Genomic DNA, 27,069 nt, shown 5'->3' on the forward strand with positions numbered 1-27,069 from the left:
TCAGAACTTTGTTATGTTTGCCACTGACTTAAATTTAGTATTATCCAAGACAGATCTTCACTTCAAGACATCTTCTAACAAATTCAATTTTTTGATTGCCACTCATGCATGAAACAAAACTATCTCTACAGTGATACAGAAAATCCACTGCATGTGAATTGTCTGATGGAAAAATTTTTATAGCAATGTTGGACCACACAATACCATTGCTTGAATACAGATTTTTTGAAATACAGTTTTCCTGAGCTGCTGAATTTTTTTGATCTAAAACATTTACATTAGCTTGCATACTGTTTTCAACATTAAAAAATTTTTGATCTAAACTAGTAAAGTTCTGTTCCATTTTTTTTTCACAAAGGCCTTCTGTTCAACTCTGATATCATTAACATTCTTTGTCTGTCGTGCAGATTGGGCAACTAACTCATTTTCCAAAACAATAAATTTATTTTCTAAGACATCAACTTTTTCATTCACACGTTTTAATCCCCCTGACAATCCATTTTTTAGCTCTGAAGCCTGATTACAAAGATGGTCTATTTTGTATTGTACCCTGTCCATTTTACTATTGTTTTGAGACTTCTGTTTACATTTCCTCTAATTTTGACAAAATGAACAGCAAAATATCAGTTTTTAGTGTTTCTTTGCTGACTACAACTTTTACTTGGTTCAAATATGTCCTAGCTGGGTCCTACAGCTTTCACTTCATCACTACTACCCTCATCTCTATTCATTTTCCTAGCAATAACACGAGTCCACAAAAAAAATTATTTCACAAATTGTTTGTACTTATCTTTTCTTTTTGATGTCACTTCTCGTAGACATAAAGTCCTCCTTCAGTTCATCCAGTCCATCACTGTTGATAGTATCTCGTCACTGTTGATACGACCTTGTTAGGCAGCTTTTGGTCTTCTTCCTTTGAATGATTTGGATTTCACATAAACTGCAATTGACACAAATAACTGTCCTTCCTTCTTCTGCAACAGACAAAACTTAATTATCAGTCAACTGATCCTGGATGGTGCCCACAATTAAATCTTACCCTCCCGTACATCACCAGTAAATTTTTAATCTCTTCAAAATCACTGCTTTGTTTCAAACGCTTCGAGCGGAGTAAGATGTACAAGTAATTTATTTATTTATTATTATTTTTTCCCCTACTACTTCATTTTCTCGTCGTTGGCTGCAGTTCATCACATCTAGGAGTAGGTTCTTGAGGCTGAAATTTTGACTTTGTGGTTTCCAGTTGACTAGATAACTGATGAAGTAATCTCTGTTTCTACGAGTTTTTTTATTTTATCCCATTCTTCTATGTCACACTGACTTTACAATCCCCACTTCCATAAAACAGAAATTTACATTGTTATTGCCAAACATAAAAACATGTCTGATTCCATCAGAGGCATGCCCGCCACACTCTACATTCTGCGCTACTAACAATATACCAAAGAGTTTACAAAACAAAAGAGTTTACAAACTTTCTTGACAAAAGAAGAATCATCACCAAGTTATATCACTATTTTGTAAATGAATCCAGAAATAAATTGAATAATTAGTGTCAGATTGCATAATTGGAGTGTGTAAAGGCCAGTATACTAATTTTAAAAGCAAGACTATAAAGATATTGCATCAATAATAATAATAATAATAATAATAATAATAATAATCATCATCCCGTGGAGGCCCGGGAAAAGAATAGGCCTCCGGTATGTTCTGCCAGTCGTAAAAGGCGACGAAAAGAACAAACCACTAATAGGGCTAACCCCCCTTTTAGTGTGATTAGTTGGTTCAGGACAGAACTAATGAAGCCTCGGACAAGCGCCGTCATGGTCGGGGACGACGCTTGAACCCTATGCCCGCCCACAATGGTAACGACACTGCTAGCCAACTGGAAAATGATTTAAATCCAAATAGAGGTGTTTTGCAGGATATGCTTCCTGCAACCACCCTAGAAGGAAAACAAAGACAGAGGATGAGATGGTCAGATGAAGTTAATCGACACCTCATGTTCTGTTATTACCAAGCAACAAACCTAGGAACCAACACAACTGGATACAGATCACAAGTATACACAACATTTATTACCAGATACCCAGAATTAAAATTTTTAACAGAACAACAACTAGCTGATCAGATCCGTGTAATAATCAAAAATAACAGGATACCCCAGTCCGAATTAGAAAACATCAAACAACAAGTACAACAAATACTGGAACAAAATAATGTGCAATCAGAAGAAGAAGAAAATACAGTAATAGACTCAAACATCTCAGAGCAAACAAACAAAGAACAATACGCATCAATTAAACAATCAGAGGAAAACGACATCTTAAGACAGCCACCAGAACAAGCACAAATAGAACACGAAGTGACACACATGTTAGATATAGAAGAAAAATTTCAACTGACATATATAGAATACAAAGACACAAATACAGACATTAGACCATTCTTGCATAGACCGCCAAATAACCCAAAAGTCGAAACAACAATAAAAACTATCAACACAATCATACACAACAAAATAAATGAAAACACAACTATGGAAGAGTTACAACTACTGGTTTATATAGGAGCACTCACTACACTAAATATGCACACTAGGCAGAGATCAGAACCAACCAACACACAGAAGAAACCCACAAAACCAGCATGGCAACACAGGCTACAGATCAGAATAGAAAAACTGTGAAAAGACATCGGACAGCTAACACAATTTCTAAGAAATGAAATATCAGACAAAAAATGAAAAAAGTTAGGTAAAATGTCACAACAAGAAGCAATAGAGCAATTAGATGAAAAGAAGCAGAAATTACAAGCATTGGCCAAACGATTTAGAAGATACAAAAAAAGTGAAAATAGAAGGAAACAAAACCAAACATTCAACACAAACCAAAAGAAATTTTACCAGACAATAGATAACACACACATTAAAATAGACACTCCTCCAAACATAACAGACATGGAACACTTCTGGAGCAACATATGGTCAAACCCGGTACAACATAACAGGCATGCACGGTGGCTACAAGCAGAAACAGACACATACAAGATGATACCACAAATGCCTGAAGTGATAATTTTGCAACATGAAGTCACCCAAGCAATTAATTCTACTCACAATTGGAAAGCCCCTGGAAAAGATAAAATAGCAAATTTCTGGCTAAAGAAGTTCATCTCAACACATTCACATCTAACAAAATTATTTAACAGTTAGGCTACATTGCAGACCCATACACATTCCCTGATACACTTACACATGGAATAACTTATCTGAAACCTAAAGATCAAGCAGACACAGCAAACCCAGCCAAATATCGCCCCATAACATGCCTACCAACAATATACAAAATATTAACTTCAGTCATTAAACAGAAACTAGTGACACATACAACACAGAATAAAATTATAAATGAAGAACAAAAAGGCTGTTGCAGAGGAGCACGAGGATGTAAAGAGCAACTGATAATAGATGCAGAGGTGACATATCAAGCTAAAACTAAACAAAGGTCGCTACACTATGCATACATTGATTATCAAAAAGTTTTTGATAGTGTACCCCACTCATGGTTACTACAAATATTGGAAATATACAAAGTAGATCCTAAATTGATACAGTTCCTAAACATAGTAATGAAAAATTGGAAAACCACACTTAATACCCAAACAAATTCAAATAATATCACATCACAGACAATACAGATTAAGCGTGGAATATACCAAGGAGACCCATTAAGTCCTTTCTGGTTCTGCCTTGCCCTGAACCCACTATCCAACATGCTAAATAATACAAATTATGGATACAATATTACTGGAACATACCCACACAAAATCACACATTTGCTATACATGGATGATCTAAAACTACTGGCAGCAACAAATCAACAACTCAACCAATTACTAAAGATAACAGAAGTATTCAGCAATGATATAAATATGGCTTTTGGAACAGACAAATGTAAGAAAAATAGCATAGTCAAGGGAAAACACACTAAACAAGAAGATTACATATTGGATAACCACAGCGACTGCATAGAAGCGATGGAAAAAACAGATGTCTATAAATATCTAGGATACAAACAAAAAATAGGAATAGATAATACAAATATAAAAGAAGAACTAAAAGAAAAATATAGACAAAGACTAACAAAAATACTGAAAACAGAATTGACAGCAAGAAACAAGACAAAAGCTATAAATACTTATGCTATACCAATATTGACCTACTCATTTGGAGTAGTGAAATGGAGTAACACAGACCTAGAAGCACTCAACACACTTACACGATCACAATGCCACAAATATAGAATACATCACATACATTCAGCAACAGAAAGATTCACATTAAGCAGAGAGGAAGGAGGAAGGGGATTTATCGACATAAAAAACCTACATTATGGACAGGTAGACAATTTTAAGAAAATTCTTTCTAGAACGAGCAGAAACTAGCAAAATACACAAAGCAATCACTCATATAAATACATCGGCTACACCACTACAATTTCATAACCACCTCTACAACCCTTTAGATCACATAACATCAACAGATACGAAGAAAGTAAATTGGAAAAAGAAAACACTACATGGCAAGCACCCGTATCATCTAACACAGCCACACATCGATCAAGACGCATCCAACACATGGCTAAGAAAAGGCAATATATACAGTGAGATGGAAGGATTCATGATTGCAATACAGGATCATACAAGAAACACCAGATATTACAGCAAGCATATTATTAAAGATCCCAATACCACAACAGATAAATGCAGACTTTGCAAACAACAAATAGAAACAGTAGATCACATCACAAGCGGATGTACAATACTAGCAAATACAGAATACCCCAGAAGACATGACAATGTAGCATAAATAATACATCAACAGCTTGCCTTACAACATAAACTTATAAAACAACACGTTCCCACATACAAGTATGCACCACAAAATGTACTGGAGAATGATGAATACAAATTATACTGAAACAGAACCATTATAACAGATAAAACAACACCACATAACAAACCTGACATCATACTCACCAATAAAAAGAAGAAATTAACACAACTAATCGAAATATCCATACCCAATACAACAAATATGCAAAAGAAAATAGGAGAAAAAATTAAAAACATACATCCAACTGGCTGAGGAAGTCAAGGACATGTGGCATCAGGATAAAGTTGACATTATACCAATTATACTATCAACTACAGGGGTCATACCACACAATATCCACCAGTACATCAATGCAATACAGCTACATCCAAACTTATATATACAACTACAGAAATCCGTAATTATTGATACATGTTCAATTACCCGAAAGTTCCTAAATGCAATATAACATATACCGTACAGTTAAAAGGAAGCCACGCTTGATCAAGATCCGCGTCACTTTCCATTTTTGACCAGACATAACGTCTGAGAAAAGAAAGAAATAATAATAATAATATTTATATATAAAAACAAAGATGAGGTGACTTACCGAACAAAAGCGCTGGCAGGTCGATAGACACACAAACAAACACAAACACACACACAAAATTCAAGCTTTCGCAACAAACTGTTGCCTCATCAGGAAAGAGGGAAGGAGAGGGGAAGACGAAAGGAAGTGGGTTTTAAGGGAGAGGGTAAGGAGTCATTCCAATCCCGGGAGCGGAAAGACTTACCTTAGGGGGAAAAAAGGACAGGTATACACTCGCACACACGCACATATGTCTGCTTGTGTCTGTATGTGTGGATGGATATGTGCGTGTGTGCGAGTGTATACCTGTCCTTTTTTCCCCCTAAGGTAAGTCTTTCCGCTCCCGGGATTGGAATGACTCCTTACCCTCTCCCTTAAAACCCACTTCCTTTCGTCTTCCCCTCTCCTTCCCTCTTTCCTGATGAGGCAACAGTTTGTTGCGAAAGCTTGAATTTTGTGTGTGTGTTTGTGTTTGTTTGTGTGTCTATCGACCTGCCAGCGCTTTTGTTCGGTAAGTCACCTCATCTTTGTTTTTATATATAATTTTTCCCACGTGGAATGTTTCCTTCCATTATATTAATAATAATATTTGATAGAGATAAAATGCTAATATTGTGCTGCCTTGTGTATAACACCAGTTATGGCATTTTGTCTGTGCCAGCAAACATTCAGCTTGATAGTGCATAGCCACTGCATTGTGCTTGTGCTGGCAGTGCCACTTGGACTGTACTGTGGGGGAGAGGGGGGGGGGCTCTTCTACCTCCTCAGCCACTCATGTTAGTTTCTTCATCTGCCATAGCACCTGATTGTCTTCTTCATCTCTGTTCCTAGACAGGAGGTACACATAGTATTTTCATCCGTAACATGATAGATACTTATCTTTTAGCAAAATGTTGCTCCTCCTGTTAATTCATCTGCACATAAAATCAACCATAGTGGAATGTATTCCACAACTTTACGCTGGTTAAGTGAAACAATGCAGTATTGCAACCCACATGAAGAAAATTAAGATTGTATGTACTGTGTGAATAAGATGTGGCAAAAGCCAGCCAAAAGCCTTTTTAAAAGTCCTTGCACTTAACATAAGTGAGAATTTTATAATAGTGACACTCCAGCACATAAATAAGTCCTACCTATCAAAATTTCATTTGGATTTTAACTTTACTGGAAATGTACTTAGTGTTATTTTGTGTCCAACAATTCTTTGTAATTATCATAAAAAGTAAAAGTATCAACTCCATGAATAGTAGAGGCCCTAAGTCGCCAAAAGGCACATAAAAAAGATCAAGGACTTTGCAGCTTTCAGATAAAGCCTCTTTCAAAGCTATAGAGTACAAATACAAGCACAAACATACACCTGATGTGTGGCAGCTCTGCAGGTGCATGGGGGGGAGGAACGAGACACTGGCACCAGTTAGATAATTCAGGCTGCAGGCCATGGAAGCTGTGCTCAGCAAACTGTGGTGTTGAGAAATGCATTGGGACCTGGAACAGGACTAGAGTAGGATGTACCGGATGGATGTATTGGACAGATCTTGCAACTGCATCTTCTGTGGGGTATGACACATGTGGGAAAGCTACCAAACACAGATGATGTGACTTACCGAACAAAAGTGCTGGCAGGTCGATAGACACACAAACAAACACAAACATACACATGAAATTCAAGCTTTCGCAACAAACTGTTGCCTCATCAGGAAAGAGGGAAGGAGAGGGAAAGACGAAAGGATGTGGGTTTTAAGGGAGAGGGTAAGGAGTCATTCCAATCCCGGGAGCGGAAAGACTTACCTTAGGGGGAAAAAAGGGGTATACACTCGCACACACACACATATCCATCCGCACATACACAGACACAAGCAGACATTTGTAAAGGCAAAGAGTTTGGGCAGAGATGTCAGTCTAGGCGGAAGTACAGAGGCAAAGATGTTGTTGAAAGACAGGAGAGGTATGAGCGGCGGCAAATTGAAATTAGCGGAGATTGAGGCCTGGCGGGTAACAAGAAGAGAGGATATACTGAAGGGCAAGTTCCCATCTCCGGAGTTCTGACAGGTTGGTGTTAGTGGGAAGTATCCAGATAACCCGGACAGTGTAACACTGTGCCAAGATGTGCTGGCCGTGCACCAAGGCATGTTTAGCCACAGGGTGATCCTCATTACAAACAAACACTGTCTGCCTGTGTCCATTCATGCGAATGGACAGTTTGTTGCTGGTCATTCCCACATAGAAAGCTTCACAGTGTAGGCAGGTCAGTTGGTAAATCACGTGGGTGCTTTCACACGTGGCTCTGCCTTTGATGGTGTACACCTTCCGGGTTACAGGACTGGAGTAGGTGGTGGTGGGAGGGTGCATGGGACAGGTTTTACGCCGGGGGTGGTTACAAGGGTAGGAGCCAGAGGGTAGGGAAGGTGGTTTGGGGATTTCATAGGGATGAACTAAGAGGTTACAAAGGTTAGGTGGACGGCGGAAAGACACTCTTGGTGGAGTGGGAAGGATTTCATGAAGGATGGATCTCATTTCAGAGCAGGATTTGAGGAAGTCGTATCCCTGCTGGAGAGCCACATTCAGAGTCTGATCCAGACCCGGAAAGTATCCTGTCACAAGTGGGGCACTTTTGGGGTTCTTCTGTGGGAGGTTCTGGGTTTGAGGAGATGAGGAAGTGGCTCTGGTTATTTGCTTCTGTACCAGGTCGGGAGGGTAGTTGCGGGATGCGAAAGCTGTTTTCAGGTTGTTGGTGTAATGGGTCAGGGATTCCGGACTGGAGCAGATTCATTTGCCACGAAGACCTAGGCTGTAGGGAAGGGACCGTTTGATGTGGAATGGGTGGCAGCTGTCATAATGGAGGTACTGTTGCTTGTTGGTGGGTTTGATGTGGACGGACGTGTGAAGCTGGCCATTGGACAGGTGGAGGTCAATGTCAAGGAAAGTGGCATGGGATTTGGAGTAGGACCAGGTGAATCTGATGGAACCAAAGGAGTTGAGGTTGGAGAGGAAATTCTGGAGTTCTTCTTCATTGTGAGTCCAGATCATGAAGATGTCATCAATAAATCTGTACCAAACTTTGGTTGGCAGGCCTGGGTAACCAAGAAGGCTTACTCTAAGCGACCCATGATTAGGTTGGCGTACGAGGGGGCCATCCTGGTGCCCATGGCTGTTCCCTTTAATTGTTGGTATGTCTGGCCTTCGAAAATGAAGAAGTTGTGGATCAGGATGAAGCTGGCTAAGGTAATGAGGAAAGAGGTTTTTGGTAGGGTGACAGGTGATCAGCGTGAAAGGAAGTTTGCCAAGGTAATCCCATTCCTGATGTCCAGGCGGAGCTTCAAGGAATCCTCAGAACCTTAGGCCCCCTACAAAACCTTTCACCTGACTCCATCAACCTCCTGACCCCACCAACACCCCGCACCCCTACCTTCAACCTTCTTCCTAAAATTCACAAACCCAATCATCCCGGCCGTCCCATTGTAGCTGGCTACCAAGCCCCCACAGAACGTATCTCTGCCTACATAGATCAACACCTTCAACCCATTACATGCAGTCTCCCATCCTTCATCAAAGACACCAACCACTTTCTCAAACGCCTGGAATCCCTACCCAGTCTGTTACACCCGGAAACCATCCTTGTAACCATTGATGCCACTTCCTTATACACAAATATTCCGCACGTCCAGGGCCTCGCTGTGATGGAGCACTTCCTTTCACGCTGATCACCTGCCACCCTACCAACAACCTCTTTCCTCATTACCTTCATCCTGATCCACAACTGCTTCACTTTCGAAGGCCAGACATACCAACAATTAAAGGGAACAGCCATGGGCACCAGGATGGCCCCCTCATACGCCAACCTAATCATGGGTCGCTTAGAGTAAGCCTTCTTGGTTACCCAGGCCTGCCAACCAAAGTTTGGTACAGATTTATTGATGACATCTTCATGATCTGGACTCACAGTGAAGAAGAACTCCAGAATTTCCTCTCCAACCTCAACTCCTTTGGTTCCATCAGATTCACCTGGTCCTACTCGAAATCCCATGCCACTTTCCTTGACGTTGACCTCCACCTGTCCAATGGCCAGCTTCACACGTCTGTCCACATCAAACCCACCAACAAGCAACAGTACCTCCATTATGACAGCTGCCACCCATTCCACATCAAACGGTCCCTTCCCTACAGCCTAATATGTGTATGGAAACTAAAAGAAAGGGAGTTGAAGGGACAAAGCACAGGAAAATAAGAAATAAAATCCTTCTGGGTGAGCTGTAAACTGTGGAAGAAGAATAAATGACTTTTAAGAGCACAGTAGAAATAACCGTTCCAGAGAGAATACCCTTACAAGTATCATAGTCTTTCTGGATTTTGTTAAATCATACAAAACGCTATTCAGAAGTAATGTCTGGCAGAAGCTAAGAAGGAAAGATATAGAGAGGCAGACTGTATTGATGATTAAAGAAAAAGTCGTACCAATGTGTGAGTGAGTAAAGAGAGAGGAAAATGAGTGATATGGAGAAATGGTCTTAAATGAGAAAGTACACTGTTTTTGTTACTTTCTATAGTGGTGGTGGTTGAGGTTCAGACACAAGGGGCAAGAGAGATGGGATACATGATGACAACAATCTTGTTTGCTGATGATGTGCTTGTGTAGGGGAACAATAAGAAGGAAGTGCAGAAGCAGTTGGATGTTTGGAAACATGTTGTGCAAGAGTATGGCCTAATTTACTGCAAGGAAATGTGAGCTGGTGGTCACAACAAGATGCAAGAATAGGCAAATCACAAATATGATGCTTCATGGGGAGCAGCTGAAAATGGTTGAGCAGAATGTTTCAAGTTCCTGGGAAGTATAATACAGGAAAAAGTAAGAAATAACAAAGAGACAAGTAAGTGTGCAAGCCAAGTTGGGAAGTGTGAGAAGACGGATTTGGAACGAAGAAGTTCCCCAGAAAAATAAGAATGTGATGTAAAAAATGTATTACATACACCAGTTATGTTCCATGTTGCTGAAACCTGCACCTTGAAGGAAAGGGAAGAAAAGTAAGATGCAAGCAAGTGAAATAAAGTTTTTGAAAAGTAAGACAGGTGTAACAAAAATGAAAAAGATTAGAAATGAAAGTGAAACTTCCTGGCAGATTAAAACCTTTGCAAAGGTCCCGAGTTCGAGTCTCGGTCAGGCACACAGTTTTAATCTGCCAGGAAGTTTCATATCAGCGCACACTCCACTGCAGAGTGAAAATCTCATTCTGGAAACCTCCCCCAGGCTGTGGCTAAGCCATGTCCCCACAATATCCTTTCTTTCAGGAGTGCTAGTCCTGCAAGGTTCGCAGGAGAGCTTCTGTAAAGTTTGGAAGGTAGGAGACAAGATACTGGCAGAAGTAAAGCTGTGAGTACAGGGCGTGAGTCGTGCTTCGGTAGCTCAGATGGTAGAGCACTTGCCCGAAGAAGGGCTAAGGTCCCGAGTTCGAGTCTCGGTCAGGCACACAGTTTTAATCTGCCAGGAAGTTTCATATCAGCGCACACTCCGCTGCAGAGTGAAAATCTCATTCTGGAGAAATGAAAGTGTTTGGGAGATAACGCATTAGGAACTCCTACAGAAGAAGGTTGAGGAAAAAGATTAAAATGGTATGGGCATGTGAAGAGAATGAATGAAGAAGATGCACGAGATGAAAATGGAGGGCAAGAATAAGGGGAAAGCCAAGGGACAAGTGACTTAAAGGAGTGGGAAAAAGCATTAAAAAGACAGAGAAGACTGGGTCAGATTAGTGACAGAGACCAGAGACTAGAAAAAATGTAGAAAATTGTGTTGGAAGCAGACATACCAGTGGCAGGAAACTACAAGATGATGATGATGACATAATATAAAATAAAGTGCCCTTAAGTAAAGTATTAGCAGACTTGATAGATCCTTCACCGAGAAGTTTCTTACAGTTTCTTTGTGCAGATTGTTCTTAAATATTACTTGAAAATGTAAGTTCTTTAGTGGCAGTAGGATTATGAGTGGTTGTTAACTAGAACTTTAATCATGTATCTTCATAAATGCTATAATTAAATGATAAGAAGATACATTGTGGAGTAACGTAAAATGAGGGAGATAGAGAGAGTGAGTTTACAGAGAAAAGATGGGAAAGAAGGTGGCAGCTAACACTGAAATGCTGAGCACTTGTCTTGATTATAACTCCAAAATTATTTTGCAGACCTTAAAGTTATAATGGATAATTGTATTTGTATAATTACATCAGTATATATATATATATATATATATATATATATATATATATATATATATATATATATATATATATATATATATATATATATATATATATATATATATATAGTCCCTGTGGCAGCAGGATATATAAGAAAAGTGACTATTAGGTATTACAAATCAAAAACTACATAATTAATATAATAGAAGGAAACATTCCACGTGGGAAAAATTATATATAAAAACAAAGATGAGGTGACTTACCGAACGAAAGCGCTGGCAGGTCGATAGACACACAAACAAATACAAACATACACACAAAATTCAAGCTTTCGCAACAAACTGTTGCCTCATCAGGAAAGAGGGAAGGAGAGGGGAAGACGAAAGGAAGTGGGTTTTAAGGGAGAGGGTAAGGAGTCATTCCAATCCCGGGAGCGGAAAGACTTACCTTAGGGGGAAAAAAGGACAGGTATACACTCGCACACACGCACATATCCATCCACACATACAGACACAAGCAGACATATTTAAAGACTACACACAATATGTCTGCTTGTGTCTGTATGTGTGGATGGATATGTGCGTGTGTGCGAGTGTATACCTGTCCTTTTTTCCCCCTAAGGTAAGTCTTTCTGCTCCCGGGATTGGAATGACTCCTTACCCTCTCCCTTAAAACCCACTTCCTTTCGTCTTCCCCTCTCCTTCCCTCTTTCCTGATGAGGCAACAGTTTGTTGCGAAAGCTTGAATTTTGTGTGTATGTTTGTATTTGTTTGTGTGTCTATCGACCTGCCAGCGCTTTTGTTCGGTAAGTCACCTCATCTTTGTTTTTATATATAAACTACATAATTAGTTAGAAAGAGTTGATATGTTCTCATATTTGCATTTATGTTTGCTTGTATTATTATTGTCATTATTATTATTATTATTATTGTTATTGTTGTTATGATCATCATCATTATCAATTTTGGTTATAGGTTCCTGTAGGTACAGTTGTAAAGGATCAAAATGGGTGTGTTGTAGCTGATCTAAACAAAGAGAGATCTATGTTCGTGGCAGCACGAGGTGGAGCTGGAGGCCATGGAAATCATTTTTTCATATCAGATACAATGCAGGCACCACAAGTAGCAGAATATGGAGCTGATGGAGAAGCACTGAAGTATATACTAGAATTACAGAGTATGGCTAATTTTGGATTGGTATGTAACAAATCTTGCCACTTTCTACTTTTCATCCTTACTGTAACTCCTTCATAAGTGCTAATCTGTAAGCAAGAGACAGACCTTTTTCATTATATAGCGTATTTCATAATTACTACTTTAGCCTTCTACAGTTTGCAGAGGGCACTTATTAGATAAAGTCTTTTTGAAGGAACCACATTCAGAAATGCACTGTCTAGATAAAAAATAGGTTTGAAGCTCAAACCATTTTCAAATCTCCCACTTCACAGTATGCACACAAACTGAGAACAGAGTCCCCTGCCATAGTCTGCCCTATGTTTACAGTCGCTGCTTCAGTGTTCTGCTCAACTGTTAGTCCATCTGTGAACAGTAAGAACAACTGAAGCAGTATAGGATATTGGAATACACATTTGGAGAATACACGGAGATGTTAATATTCTATGCTGAAGCTAGACGCATGTAGGGAGAAACATTTTCTGGATCAACTCAGCATGTTACATACCATTTTCATGTGATTACAACAGTTCCAGGAAACTGACTCGTTCACAACTAGGAGGGATGACTGTGGTGCTCCACAGATGTGCCACACTCTGTGCTTTGAAGAGGCCATCCTTCATCATGTAGAAGAAAACCTGGCTATGAACACTAAAAACATTGTGTGTCTCATGGACATGCCCAACACAAGTGTCTGCCATGTTCTGCATATCCAGCAACTCCACACTTACCACTGACAGAATGTGCTTGTATTGACTCCAGCGGATCTTCCACTAAGTGTCAATTTATGTATATGATTTCTACATCACCGTGTCAACATGCCCAAATTTCTGCGCCACATCCTTTTTTGAACTGTTGAAACAGCCACATTTGGGATAACAAAAATCATCATGCCACACATTCACATGGATTTCAGCAGTGTATAAATATATGTGCTGGAATCACTGGTGTTCATCTTATTAAGCTATACATTCTTTCACATGGATTTCAGCAGTGTATAAATGTATGTGCTGGAATCACTGGTGTTCATCTTATTAAGCTATACATTCTTTCATATTACCTAATGGGTACCATGTACTTGGCATTCTTGCAAGAGGTTCTGGTGGAGTTACTGGAAGATTTGGCACTGTCACTTCATCAGAAAACGAATGTGGTTCCAAGATGATGGCATGTCCACACATTTTGCCCATCACATCCACAATTATCTCAACCATACATTTGGTGTAGGGGAGATAGGTTGAAATGGACCAACTCCTTCGTAGTCACAGTCACCAGATTTAATTCCTCTTGACAACACTATGAAAAGGATAGATGGCTACTCACCATAAATGTGACATGTTGAGTTGCAGATTATGTGAGGTTACAAGATTTTGTAATGTTATGCCATTTCAGAATCTGTTGAAGTGTAAAAGATTTGTTTCTGTTCATGACAACAGCTAACATTGTGGATAGTTCAAGAGACAGAGGTGCAAATTCAGCAAAGTACAAATACTTACATTCTTATTTCCTTCTTTGCAGCAACAGCTGATTCTCATAGATAATCTGGAATTCTATTGGCCTACAGACTTCACAAGTGATATGTATAATAATCAAGTTTATATATGCACCATTTTAAATAATACTGTTTATTATCACATTATTAGCACTGACAATAAACACAGATTCCACTTCAAAATCTGGTGAAAGGTTAAGCTGCTGACAACAAAAATCTACCAGTATTTATAATAAAAAGAACAGTGGGTTAATAGTTATAAGCAGACTTTAAGTGAGTTACAATTAAAAGTTTTACATTTAGCTGACAATGTGGATTGCAAAATGTTTCTAACTTACAGGTAATTGTTTTTAAATACAAACGTCACATTAATTTTTATTTTTTATAGTGAAATACGAGATGTTCAATTTAACAAAAATTCGATTACTTTTTTCAACAAGAGCCTGGATTTTACATTGTGTGACAATTACTTTTTTCTTTACTTATAGCCAAACTAGTTAATAAAAAGAATTCCCACCATATATAGAGTTTTGTGATATAGACCAAACTTATGTATCTGGCTTGGTTATCAGAAAGTGAAATTTGTTTATATTTCCTAATAATGTTCTCACTATGAATTGTACTGTTTTAACATATTAACTTGTTTTTGTAGCCTTGAACACATGAAAAGCTTATGAACGTGTAAAAGAAATACATTTGGGTTAATATTACATTCAAATATGACCACAGTACTGTTTGATAAATTACATTGCATCACTCATTGTTTGTGATTACATATTTGCGAATGCTAGAAGAGCCAGATAATTTTATTCATGCCTACCAATGCCAGCAGCACATTTCAATACATAGTTATTATTTCCATAAGGTGATTTTTACTCATGTTTGACTGTTTTGTATTATTGTCTTTTGGTATTGTTTGCATCTACAGTTACATGTATTTGCTAGAAAATTCAATATACTTATCAGATCTGGACGTCAGTATTTAGTAAATGAATATTGTATATGTGACTTCAGATACGGTTGAAATCAACTGCTATGCTACAAAACCTCCTAAAATATTTGCACAATATGATGATTGGGCAAATGAGCCTTAAAAGATTGAACAACTGATTAACATGAATGAGCTGACTTGTTAAAAAAAATGGTTGATACTAAAAACTTTTTTTTACTTGCAAAAAAACCTAAACAGAGTAATAAATTTCAAAAGGTACAACGTGTAGTAAAGTGTAGAATTATCATCAAAATATTATACAGCATGGAAGAAATTACTGAAAAATCATCTAATACAATTTATAAAGATAAACAGTGAAATACAGAGTTACTAGATTAGTTCCCTTTTTGTAAAGAAATACAGTGTTTGTTCATGGGTTCTTTTTCAAAATTGACTTTTCAAAGTTGCTTAGGATGAGAGAGTTGACATTCAGGGGTTATCTTAAGATTTGTCTCTTTGTTTGATCACAGAGTTTGCACCTTTCAAAGATTTAAAAATCGTTAATGTGTAATCCTATCACAGACTCAACAAATCAGTCTTTTTCCTTAATAAACCATGTGGCTTATCACAGACTCAGAGAATCAGTCCTTTTTGTAATAAATTACCTATTCTAACACAGACACAGAGAATCAGTCCATTTGTTTAGAGAACACACATATATTAAAAAAAAAAAAAAAAAAAGGTTAAAATATGCAAGCTTTTGGAGCCACAAGGTTTCAGAGCCAGTGGCTCCTTCTTCTAGCGGAAGAGTTGCACGGAAAGAAGAGGGATGAAAGAAAAGGACTGGAGAGGTTTAGAAAAAGAGGTAGAGTTTAGAAAAGTTACCCCAGAACCACAAGTCAGGGGAAACTTATTGGATGGGATGAGAAGCAAAGAAAATGTCTTTCCTTCTCATCCCATCCAGTAAGATTACTCTGACCTGGGGTTCTGTGTGAATTTTCTGAAATCCACCCCTTTTCCTAAATCTCTACAGTCCTTTTCCTTCATCCTTCAACCCTTCAGCCAGAAGAAGGAGTCACTGGCTCCAAAAGCTTGCATACATAAAACTTTTTTTAAAAAATATATGTGTGTTGATCTGCCGCTACTTGGTGAGTAGATTTTTTATCTATCCAATTACATTAAATTTAATAGTTTGCACTTTATGAAGCTGAAAGGCAAAGTCTTTTCTCTTTCACACATAAGTAGTGTTGATCCATATTTTTCATGTAAAACAGTAGAGTATCAAAGTTAGAAATAAAATCTTACTCCACATCAATTCTCAACAAAATTCATCTGACAATGTTTCATTTCTTACAAAAACAGGTAAAATGTCAATAACTTTGGCAGAGAGTTTTCAGGGTAAATAATGGTAATGTCTTCATGTGTATCCGTGTGGATGTGTAGTCAGTCTAGTAATGTTAACAGCGTTTTCCAAAAATCTGATCCACTTACAAGCATAATATAAGTAAACATTTTAAAATTAGGCATGTTAGCTGTTACAACTTTACTTCCAGAGTCATTTCTAACTCTCTCTTCATCTCATCACTTGCTAACACAAAAAGCATAAGTTTCAGCATTTCTTTCTACCCAGCACAATTCTCTCTTAATTTACTGTAAGCAGTGTGTACAGGTATGTGACAAAATATCTTCAAATGTGTCATTGCATTTCTCAGTAATATCAAATCTCTACATCCTCAAAATATCTTCAAAACCTTCATAGTTCCTAATAGTGTGTTAATATGTGTGATTGTAAAAGTATAACTGCTCATCAAAGTATTCATTTCAAGTCACAAGATTTTTCATCAGCACTGAATCATCTCTTTTTCTGTCACTCATTAGACATCAGTAACTTCAAGTGGGAAAGTTTGTATCAAATTCTCATAAAATATCTTAAGTATTTTAAAATAATTCTCAATAGTGTAATAGTGTTTTAGTATAAATCGTAGACAATCATAGTTATCAAAGCATAGCATTTTTGCCAAAAGTATAAATGCATTCTCCCTAACCAATTTCTTCAGCAACAATTTTGTTGTAAGACCAGCTACAAATTGTCTGATGTGTCAATTAAGGCATAAAATTCTTAAAAGATACGTTTTCTTTCAACACGCAGCATAAGTAATGTCAAGCATAGTAATAAAATAAGTGAAGTGTCTTTATCATCAAGAGATGTTCCAAATAACTTGACAGACACAAGGCAAAATATCTTCAGCAAGTTTCTTCAACAATAATACAGTCAAAGTTTGTGTTACCCAGTCTAAAATATTCTTGGAAAATTGACACTACAACATGTTATAATAACAGAATAAAAGAATGAGTCTGACATCAGAGAATATACGGGTGTTACAAAAAGGTATGGCCAAACTTTCAAGAAACATTCCTCACACACAAAGAAAGAAAATATGTTATGTGGGCATGTGTCCAGAAATGCTTACTTTCCATGTTAGAGCTCATTTTATTACTTCTTTTCAAATCACATTAATCATGGAATGGAAACCCACAGCAACAGAACGTACCAGTGTGACTTCGAACACTTTGTTACAGGAAATGTTCAAAATGTCCTCCGTTAGCGAGGATACATGCATCCACCCTCCATCGCATGGAATCTCTGAGATGCAGCCCTGGAGAATGGCATATTGTATCACAGCCGTCCACAATACGAGCACAAAGAGTCTCTACATTTAGTACTGGGGTTGCGTAGACAAGAGCTTTCAAATGCCCCCATAAATGAAAGTCAAGAGGGTTGAGTTCAGGAGAGCGTGGACGCCATGGAATTGGTCCGCCTCTACCAATCCATCGGTCACTGAATCTGTTGTTGAGAAGCGTACGAACACTTCGACTGAAATGTGCAGGAGCTCCATTGTGCATGAACCACATGTTGTGTCGTACTTGTAAAGGCACATGTTCTAGCAGCACAGGTAGAGATCCCGTATGAAATAATGATAACGTGCTCCATTAAGCGTAGGTGGAAGAACGTGGGGCCCAGTCAAGACATCACCAACAATGCCTGCCCAAACGTTCACGGAAAATCTGTGTTGATGACGTGATTGCACAATTGCATGTGGATTCTTGTCAGCCCACACATGTTGATTGTGAAAATTTACAATTTGATCACGTTGGAATGAAGACTCATCCGTAAAGAGAACATTTGCACTGAAATGAGGATTGACACATTGTTGGATGAACCATTCGCAGAACTGTACCCGTGGAGGCCAATCAGCTGCTGATAGTGCCTGCACAAGCTGTACATGGTACGGAAACAACTGGTTCTCCCGTAGCACTCTCCATACAGTGATGTGGTCAACGTTACGTTGTACAGCAGCAACTTCTCTGACGCTGACATTAGGGTTATCGTCAACTGCACGAACAATTGACTCGTCCATTGCAGGTGTCCTCGTCATTCTAGGTCTTCCCCAGTCGCGAGTCATAGGCTGGAATGTTCCCTGCTCCCTAAGACGCCGATCAATTGCTTCGAATGTCTTCCTGTCGGGACACCTTCGTTCTGGAAATCTGTCTCGATACAAACGTACCGCGCCACGGCTATTGCCCCCTGCTAATCCATACATCAAATGGGCATCTGCCAACTTTGCAATTGTAAACATTGCACTGACTGCAAAACCACGTTCGTGATGAACACTAACCTGTTGATGCTATGTACGGATGTGCTTGATGCTAGTACTGTAGAGCAACGAGTCGCATGTCAACACAAGCACCGAAGTCAACATTACCTTCCTTCAGTTGGGCCAACTGGTGGTGAATCGAGGAAGTACAGTACATACTGACGAAACTAAAATGAGCTCTAACATGGAAATTAAGTGTTTCCGGACACATGTCCACATAACATCTTTTCTTTATTTGTGAGTGAGGAATGTTTCCTGAAAGTTTGGCCGTACCTTTTTGTAACACCCTGTATGTAACTACACATAGATTAAGTGCAGTACAGGTGTCTTAGTAATGTGACATATGAAACATGTAAACGAGCCTCATAGGCGTACAGTAAATAACTGATAAAGAAGTTGCATTAATGTGTTTATGAAGTTTCAAGATAGGTTAAGTGTAGTAAATGTGTTTGTGCAAATCTGGATAAGAAAATGTCACATGCATGATCCATAAGGATTATGCATCCCCCTGATAGTGAATGAAACTCCTCTTAAAAATTTCTTCTATTGATGCAACACAAATGAATAAAGTAAAAACAATGCAGATATCAGTGTTCACATTAATTAGTAAATTTGTACAGTTTCAGTTGAGTTACATTTCTGAGCCCAAACAGTTTTCTTGGTTTTATATTTATGAGCCTGTATGCATTAGGATGAGGATTTCCCCACAATCTCAAATGGCCATTGTACATGTTGAAGAATTTTTTGATTTCACTGTTTATGAATTTTGATTTTGCATAACATTTTGTTAAGATGAAGTCACCAGCATTGAACTGAGTGTGTTTTACCCTACCATCAAGTCTTTGTTTTCTTTTGTTGCAATGTTGCTTCACAGTCTACCTAGTAACATCCTCCCTCTCTGCTGCTGATATGTGTTTACACAGTGGGAATTCAATTTACCCTTTGATCAAATATGGAGGTTGTTTGTCATACATTACTTCATAGGATGAGAATCCTGTGGTGGTATGTTGCAGACTGTTAAGGACATCCGAAAAGTTTTTACAATGTTCTAACCAGTTGGTATGGTCCTTACTACAGTAGGTCCTGCACAGGTGACCTATTTCCCATATGTATTGTTCTGTTGGATTATAAGATGGGGGGTAGACTTAGGTGAGAATAAGTTTAATGTTGTGTTCACTTGTAAACTCCTTCCAGGTTTTGGATATGAACTGGCTTCCATGATATGATTGTAAAGCTTTTGGTGTACCGAATGTATGAAATCATTCTTGGGTTATTTTTTGAATTATTTTCTTGCTGGTTGCTTTCCTTGGGGGATACATTTTAATGAACTTCAAGAATAGGTCTACCATTACAAAAATGTAACAATACCCACCTTTTGCCCATGCAGGTCAGTGCCCACAAGGTCCCTCCACTTATTAGGCATTAAACTCTGTAAATGACCCCTATTGGTGTGACTGACATATCACTCTGTGGGCAATATTATGAAAATAGATGCTCTCCTATATTTTTTGAGTACACCTTAAGGATCCCACAATGACCAATACTGGTATGAGTGTAAAGTATAAGGTGTCTGTATACTCTTCAGGCCAGCAAATCTTCTGCCTATGACTATCAGTGCTGTACCTATAAAAAAGAATCCCCCCAAAAACTATGTAGTATTGTTGTACTTTTTTATGGCCCTTTTTTCCCCAGATAACTTTTTACCAATTTCCAATTGTCGTCATGGTTCTGATTATGTATGAGTTGTTTGCAAATTCTTCTGATATCCCTTTCTCTTTCACCATTATGTACATCATGGTGAAGTTTTTCTCTTGATTCCCATGAACAGTGTCATTTACATTTCCCACTGGTAGTCTGCACAAGACATCAGCCATAATGTCATCACTTGCCTTAATGTTTTCCACAGAAAAGTTAAACTGCTGAAAAAACATAGCCCATTGAGTCAGTCTAGTCTGGTAGAGTTTGCCGTCTTGAATATAGCTTAAGACTTTATGATCTGTGTATACCTTTACATAGTGACTTGATAAGTAATTCCTAAATTTTTGAAATCCCTGTACTATAGCTAAAACCTTGTTTTCTGAAGTGGAGTAGTTTTTCTCATGTTTTTTTAAGTATTCTACTTGCGAAGGCAACTGAATGGTGCACTTGAACCCCATCTATTTCTATTCCTTGGAATACATGGACCCCCAATCCAAACTCACTGCTGTCAGTTGTAAGGCAAAAAGGAGTGGATAAGTCAGGTCTATGTAATATCTCACTGCTAACCAACTGTGCTTTGGTGTCATGAAATGCAGATTGGAATTCATTGTTCCATTCCTGGATACTATTCTTTTTAAGCACTCTATTGAGACATAGTGCATTTAGTGCTTGTGTTTTCACATATTTGCAAAAGAACCCCACCAAACCAAAAAATGACTTAAGCTATTTAAAGTCTTAGGAGGAGGGAAATGAGAAACTGCTTGCACTTTATCTTTGTCAGGGAGAATCCCATCTTCAGTGATACTGTGTCCTAGAAACTTAAGCTGATTGAAAGCAAATTTACATTTAGATAGCTTCGGTATTTTCCTCCCTCTCTTATTTTGTCAGCAATTTCCCTCAAAGTTTCCATATGTTCTTTCCAAGCCTTGGTTGAGAATAAAATGTCACCTACTTTGTAGTCCGCTTTTCTAGTAGTTCTTTACAGAGTACGAGGTGCATTCAAGTTCTAAGGCCTCCAGTTTTTTTTCTCCGGACTGGAAAGAGATAGAAACATGCGCATTGTTTTAAAATGAGGCTGCGTTCATTGTCAATAAGTCCCAGAGATGGCAGCACCGTATGGCAGATGGAATTTTACCGCCAGCGGCGAGAATGAGAACTGTTTTAAATACTTAAAGTGGCAATGTTTTCCTTACTTGAACAGCGTGCAATCATTCGTTTTCTGAATTTGCGTGGTGTGAAACCAATTGAAATTCATCGACAGTTGAAGGAGACATGTGGTGATGGAGTTATGGATGTGTCGAAAGTGCGTTCGTGGGTGCGACAGTTTAATGAAGGCAGAACATCGTGTGACAACAAACCGAAACAACCTCGGGCTCGCACAAGCTAGTCTGATGACATGATCAAGAAAGTGGAGAGAATTGTTTTGGGGGATCGCCGAATGACTGTTGAACAGATCACCTCCAGAGTTGGCATTTCTGTGGGTTCTGTGCACACAATCCTGCATGATGACCTGAAAATGCGAAAAGTGTCATCCAGGTGGGTGCCACGAATGCTGATGGATGACCACGTGGCTGCCCGTGTGGCATGTTGCCAAGCAATGTTGACGCGCAATGACAGCATGAATGGGACTTTCTTTTCGTTGGTTGTGACAATGGATGAGACGTGGATGCCATTTTTCAATCCAGAAACAAAGCGCCAGTCAGCTCAATGGAAGCACACAGATTCAGCGCCATCAAAAAAATTTCGGGAAACCGCCAGTGCTGAAAAAATGATGGTGTCCATGTTCTGGGACAGCGAGGGTATAATCCTTACCCATTGCGTTCCAAAGGTCACTACGGTAACAGGTGCATCCTACGAAAATGTTTTGAAGAACAAATTCCTTCCTGCACTGCAACAAAAACGTCCGGGAAGGGCTGCGCGTGTGCTGTTTCACCAAGACAACGCACCCGCACATCGAGCTAACGTTACGCAACAGTTTCTTTGTGATAACAACTTTGAAGTGATTCCTCATGCTCCCTACTCACCTGACCTGGCTCCTAGTGACTTTTGGCTTTTTCCAACAATGAAAGACACTCTCCATGGCCGCACATTCACCAGCCATGCTGCTATTGCCTCAGCGATTTTCCAGTGGTCAAAACAGACTCCTAAAGAAGCCTTCACCGCTGCCATGGAATCATGGCGTCAGCATTGTGAAAAATGTGTACGTCTGCTGGGCGATTACGTCGAGAAGTAACGCCAGTTTCATCGATTTCGGGTGAGTAGTTAATTAGAAAAAAAAAATCGAAGGCCTTAGAACTTGAATGCACCTCGTACATAATCCAACCCTGTGATGAACTCTGCTGCTGGCACATTTAAGCCAAAGATACTAACAGTATTGGTAACTCTTTCCATTGAAGAGAAAGGCAGGCTATTTTCTGGATTCATCTTCCAATTCGGTATGATGGAATCCAGATGTCAATTGAAGGCTATTCATATTTTTTACACTGTCAAACTTGTCAAGTAATTTGTCTATATTTTCAGGCTGGTCAGTCTCACATTCTAAAAGTTTTCTCAAATGTATTGAGTCAAGAACTAATCTAATTCCTCAATCCGCCTTTGATACTACAACTACATTCTATTATTTTCCTTTTTTTGTTTTTAGGAGTCCTCTATCTACATCTTTTTTTTAAAAAAATGAATGCTATAGGGCTTTATAATGAAAGGGTCAGGGGGTTTTTAATCTCAAGGTGCATTTATAGTCTTTCACCCTTCCAGGTCATTCCCTGAAAACAACACAGTATTCCCATAAAAATGCCTCAAGTTCTGTCTTCTCTTCTATACTTAGTTCTTTAGCCTCTTGTGCTTTTCTCTTTACTAGTTCACTATAAGATTCTGTATCAAAAGAATGAGCATAGCACTCTCTGTCTTCCTCATATACCCTGAAGCACAAACTTCTTCCAGCCCCAAGATCTGGTTACTTGTACCATTAATTGACATTAGCATTTCGGTTTCCCCTGAAATTGCCGTGTTTGGGTCAGTAAACATAACCCTTTTATCAAACAATAGAAAAACCAGTATGGAATGTAACAACATTATGAAAAGGATAATTGCTGCTCACCATATAGTGGAGATGCTGACTCGCAGATAGGCACAACAAAAAGACTGTTGGAAAGTGAGCATTCAGCCAACCAGGTCTTTCTCAAAAATAGACAATATACACGTCACACTCATGCAAACAGAACTCGTGCACACATGATCACAGTCTCTGGCTGCTGAGGCCAGACTGCAAGCAGCAGTGCATGATGAGAGAGGCAACCGGGTGGTGAGGTAAAAAAGAGACTGTGGCAGGGAGGGGGAGGATAGCAGGGTAGGGGTGGGGGACAGTAAATGCTGCTTGCAGAAGTGTACAGGGACAAGGTGAAGAGAGGGTAGGGCAGCTAGTTGCAGTTGGGAGGTTAGAAAGAGGGTGAGGGTGGGGGGAGCAGAAAAAGAGAGGAGTAAAAGACTGAGGGTGCAATAGAGGGTTGTGCAGCACCAAAATGGGAACAGGGAAGAAAGGCAAACCTACATTTATAATATTTGTAGATTTTGAGAAAGTTTGTGACAGTGATGTCTGGCATAACTCTTGGAAATTCTACAGGTAGCACGCAAAAGTTATCTGTAACTTGTACAGAAACCAGACTGCAGCTGTAACAGCCGGCCGGAGTGGCCGTGCTGTTATAGGCGCTACAGTCTGGAACCGCGTGACCGCTATGGTCGCAGGTTCGAATCCTGCCTCGGGCGTGGATGTGTGTGATGTCCTTAGGTTAGTTAGGTTTAAGTAGTTCTAAGTTCTAGGGGCTGATGACCACAGTAGTTAAGTCCCGTAGTGCTCAGAGCCATTTTGAGCAGCTGCAACAGTCAAATAACACAAAATGGAGATGGTGGTTGAAAAGGGAGTGAGACAGATATGTAGCCACTCCATAATGTCATTCAATCTGAACAGTGTATTTTCTGTGGAGTGTAGCATTGTAAGTAAGTGAAACATGGAAAATAAACAGAACAGATCAGAATAGAACAGAGGCTTTTGCAATGTGGTGGTGCAGAATAAAAATCTTAAGGTCTGCCTATGACACATCTCTGTCAGATATGGCAAATGATTTAGAACAATGGAACAGAATGAAAAGCATTTTGCAAACAGGTTATAAGATGAATATTAGTAAAAGTGAAACAATGGTAATGGAATTAGATTATGAAATGAGACACTAAAAGTAGTCAATGGGTTTTGCAATTTGGGTCACAGTGATCAAAATAGAGAGGATATAAAATGCACACTGGCAACAGCAAGAAAAGCATTTCTGCAACAGAGGAATTTAGTAGCTCTGAATATCATTTTAAATATTAGGAAGTCATTTATGTATTTTCTGTGGATCCGATAACTAATAAAGTGTCACTGAATCAAAAATGGGGGAGAAAAAAAAATATGGCATGAATTGACTAAAAGAAAGGATCAGTTGAAAGGACATATCCTGAGGCATCAGGGAATCATCTCTTTGGTAATAGGGTGAAATGCAATGTGGAGAGAGCAAAATTTTAGATGGAGACCAAGACTTGACTACAGAAAGGAAGTTTCAGTAGTTATGCAGAAGTGAATAGGTTTTCACGGTTTACACTAGTGTAAAGAGCTGCAGAAAATCAATCTTTGGACTGAAGAGGACAACAACAACAACAACAACAACAACAACAACGAAAGAAACAACCACAAAAATCACATATCTATCTAGTGTTTGCTCAACTATTGTTCTAAAATTCAGTCAGTTCCTCTACATGCTCTTGTCCAGAGCTATGAGTCCCTCCTGAAGATATAACACCACTGGCTCTTGATCTAGTTTACTGAACATGTAAATCTTCTTATTGTAGTGGCCCTTTGTACTGTGGTAATCATTGTTGCTAAAACAGCATTGTGATCACTGATACAAATTTTATTGTGGTCATACTCATAGAGATCAGGTCTTTTTGTGGCCATTATATCTAATATATTTCTATCATGGGTAGGATTCTGAACTACAATTTCTATGTTGTTTTTAGAGAAATGTTTAGTTTCATAGGTTGTATTGTCAAGCCCACTACTTTCCAAAATGTAATTAATTATGGGGATTAATGTGTTTGCACATAAAAAGAGCATATTTTTAATTTATGTCCACCCTTCATAATGAGTCTTGCACAAATGGTTTTGTATGCAGTTTCCATTTCTAGCCCATTGAATGTATAGTTTCCAGTCTACTGTGACAAATACATCATCTCAATGTCCCATTTGTATCATTTCAATATTTACTTAGTTTTACCCCAAAATCTCAGCATTGGCATCTTTGGGTTTTAGCCAACTTTCTGTACCTAGTAATATGTGACCTTCATAGCTTTTTAGGAGAGTTCCACACCTTGGACAATTGATCAGCAGGAGTTTAATGTCAACCCATAAAGGGCATTTCTTTGGTTCTTACATCAATACATATGTGTTTCAAACAACTGTGATAATCTGGGCTGGATGAAAAGTTACATAGTTTAAAAAGCCTTGCATGCTCCCAACACACAGTTAGTTACCTTGTTAGCAGCCTTTGATATAATTTATCAGCCACTGAGCCATAATGTGGAACACTACAGTTCTTTACCCTATGGTAATAAGTCTAGGAAGTCACAGTCTAGCTTTTTGCAAAAGCTTCATTTCAGGCTACTATCAGTTTTGAGGACAGTTCTATGTAGTGTGAGAAACAGGATGACAGGTATCGTTCATTCCAATATGTACCACACTATGCAGCTGCTGATTGCGTACTGAATAATGACTACTGGAACAGCTTCTTCAACATTTTAAATAAGGCCCTCAGGCATACAGATTGAGTGCACAAGGTGAACCTTCTAATACCTTGTTTTCATTTTCATAATTGGTACCACATTATTTAAGTCTTAATCTCATAAATTCAAATATTCTGATATTTCAGACACATTAAATTGACCTGATGATACCAAAAATACACATTAATGACAACATGTGGGCATGCTATAAAGAAATGCCTCTGAATTTTTTACGTAAAACTTCTTAAAGATTTTTAAATGAAAGAAACATTATTGATATTGCACATATTTGTTCTTCATGTCTATGTATTTGTCTCTGAAACAAATACTAACAAAGAGATAAAGGGGCTGGCCAGTACTTACCTCAGCTCAGTACAGCCGATAGATACACAAAACAGAACAGAAAATTTACATTCCTAGCTTTTGGAACTTTGTTCCTTCATCATGGAGGAGAGAGGGGAAAAAAGGGAAGAAGGGAAAGTGGATTCAGTTAATCACAACCCAGGTTATGAAGGAACAGGGAAAGGTAAACAGGGAGGGTAGTAAGGATGGAGTCATGGTTGTCAGAGGGAAGTTTCTGAACATAGCCACCTGGGCAGTGAAAACATTTCTCACAATGAAGGACCAATTTTTTGATACTGTCATTGTAGAATGTT

General features: G+C 38.7%; 1 protein-coding gene across 1 annotated transcript in view; it reads left to right on the forward strand.

Annotated features, from left to right (window-relative positions):
- Positions 1–27,069, forward strand: part of LOC124596537 (semaphorin-2A) — a 170,254-nt gene that overhangs the window by 122,053 nt on the left and 21,132 nt on the right. The window contains exon 5 of the mRNA XM_047135714.1: positions 12,631–12,852. Coding sequence (XP_046991670.1) covers positions 12,631–12,852 — 222 coding nt within the window. The remainder of the gene's footprint in view (positions 1–12,630; positions 12,853–27,069) is intronic.

Source organism: Schistocerca americana, chromosome 2 (assembly GCF_021461395.2).
Source record: "Schistocerca americana isolate TAMUIC-IGC-003095 chromosome 2, iqSchAmer2.1, whole genome shotgun sequence".
In the NCBI taxonomy this organism is placed as follows: Eukaryota; Metazoa; Arthropoda; class Insecta; order Orthoptera; family Acrididae; genus Schistocerca; species Schistocerca americana.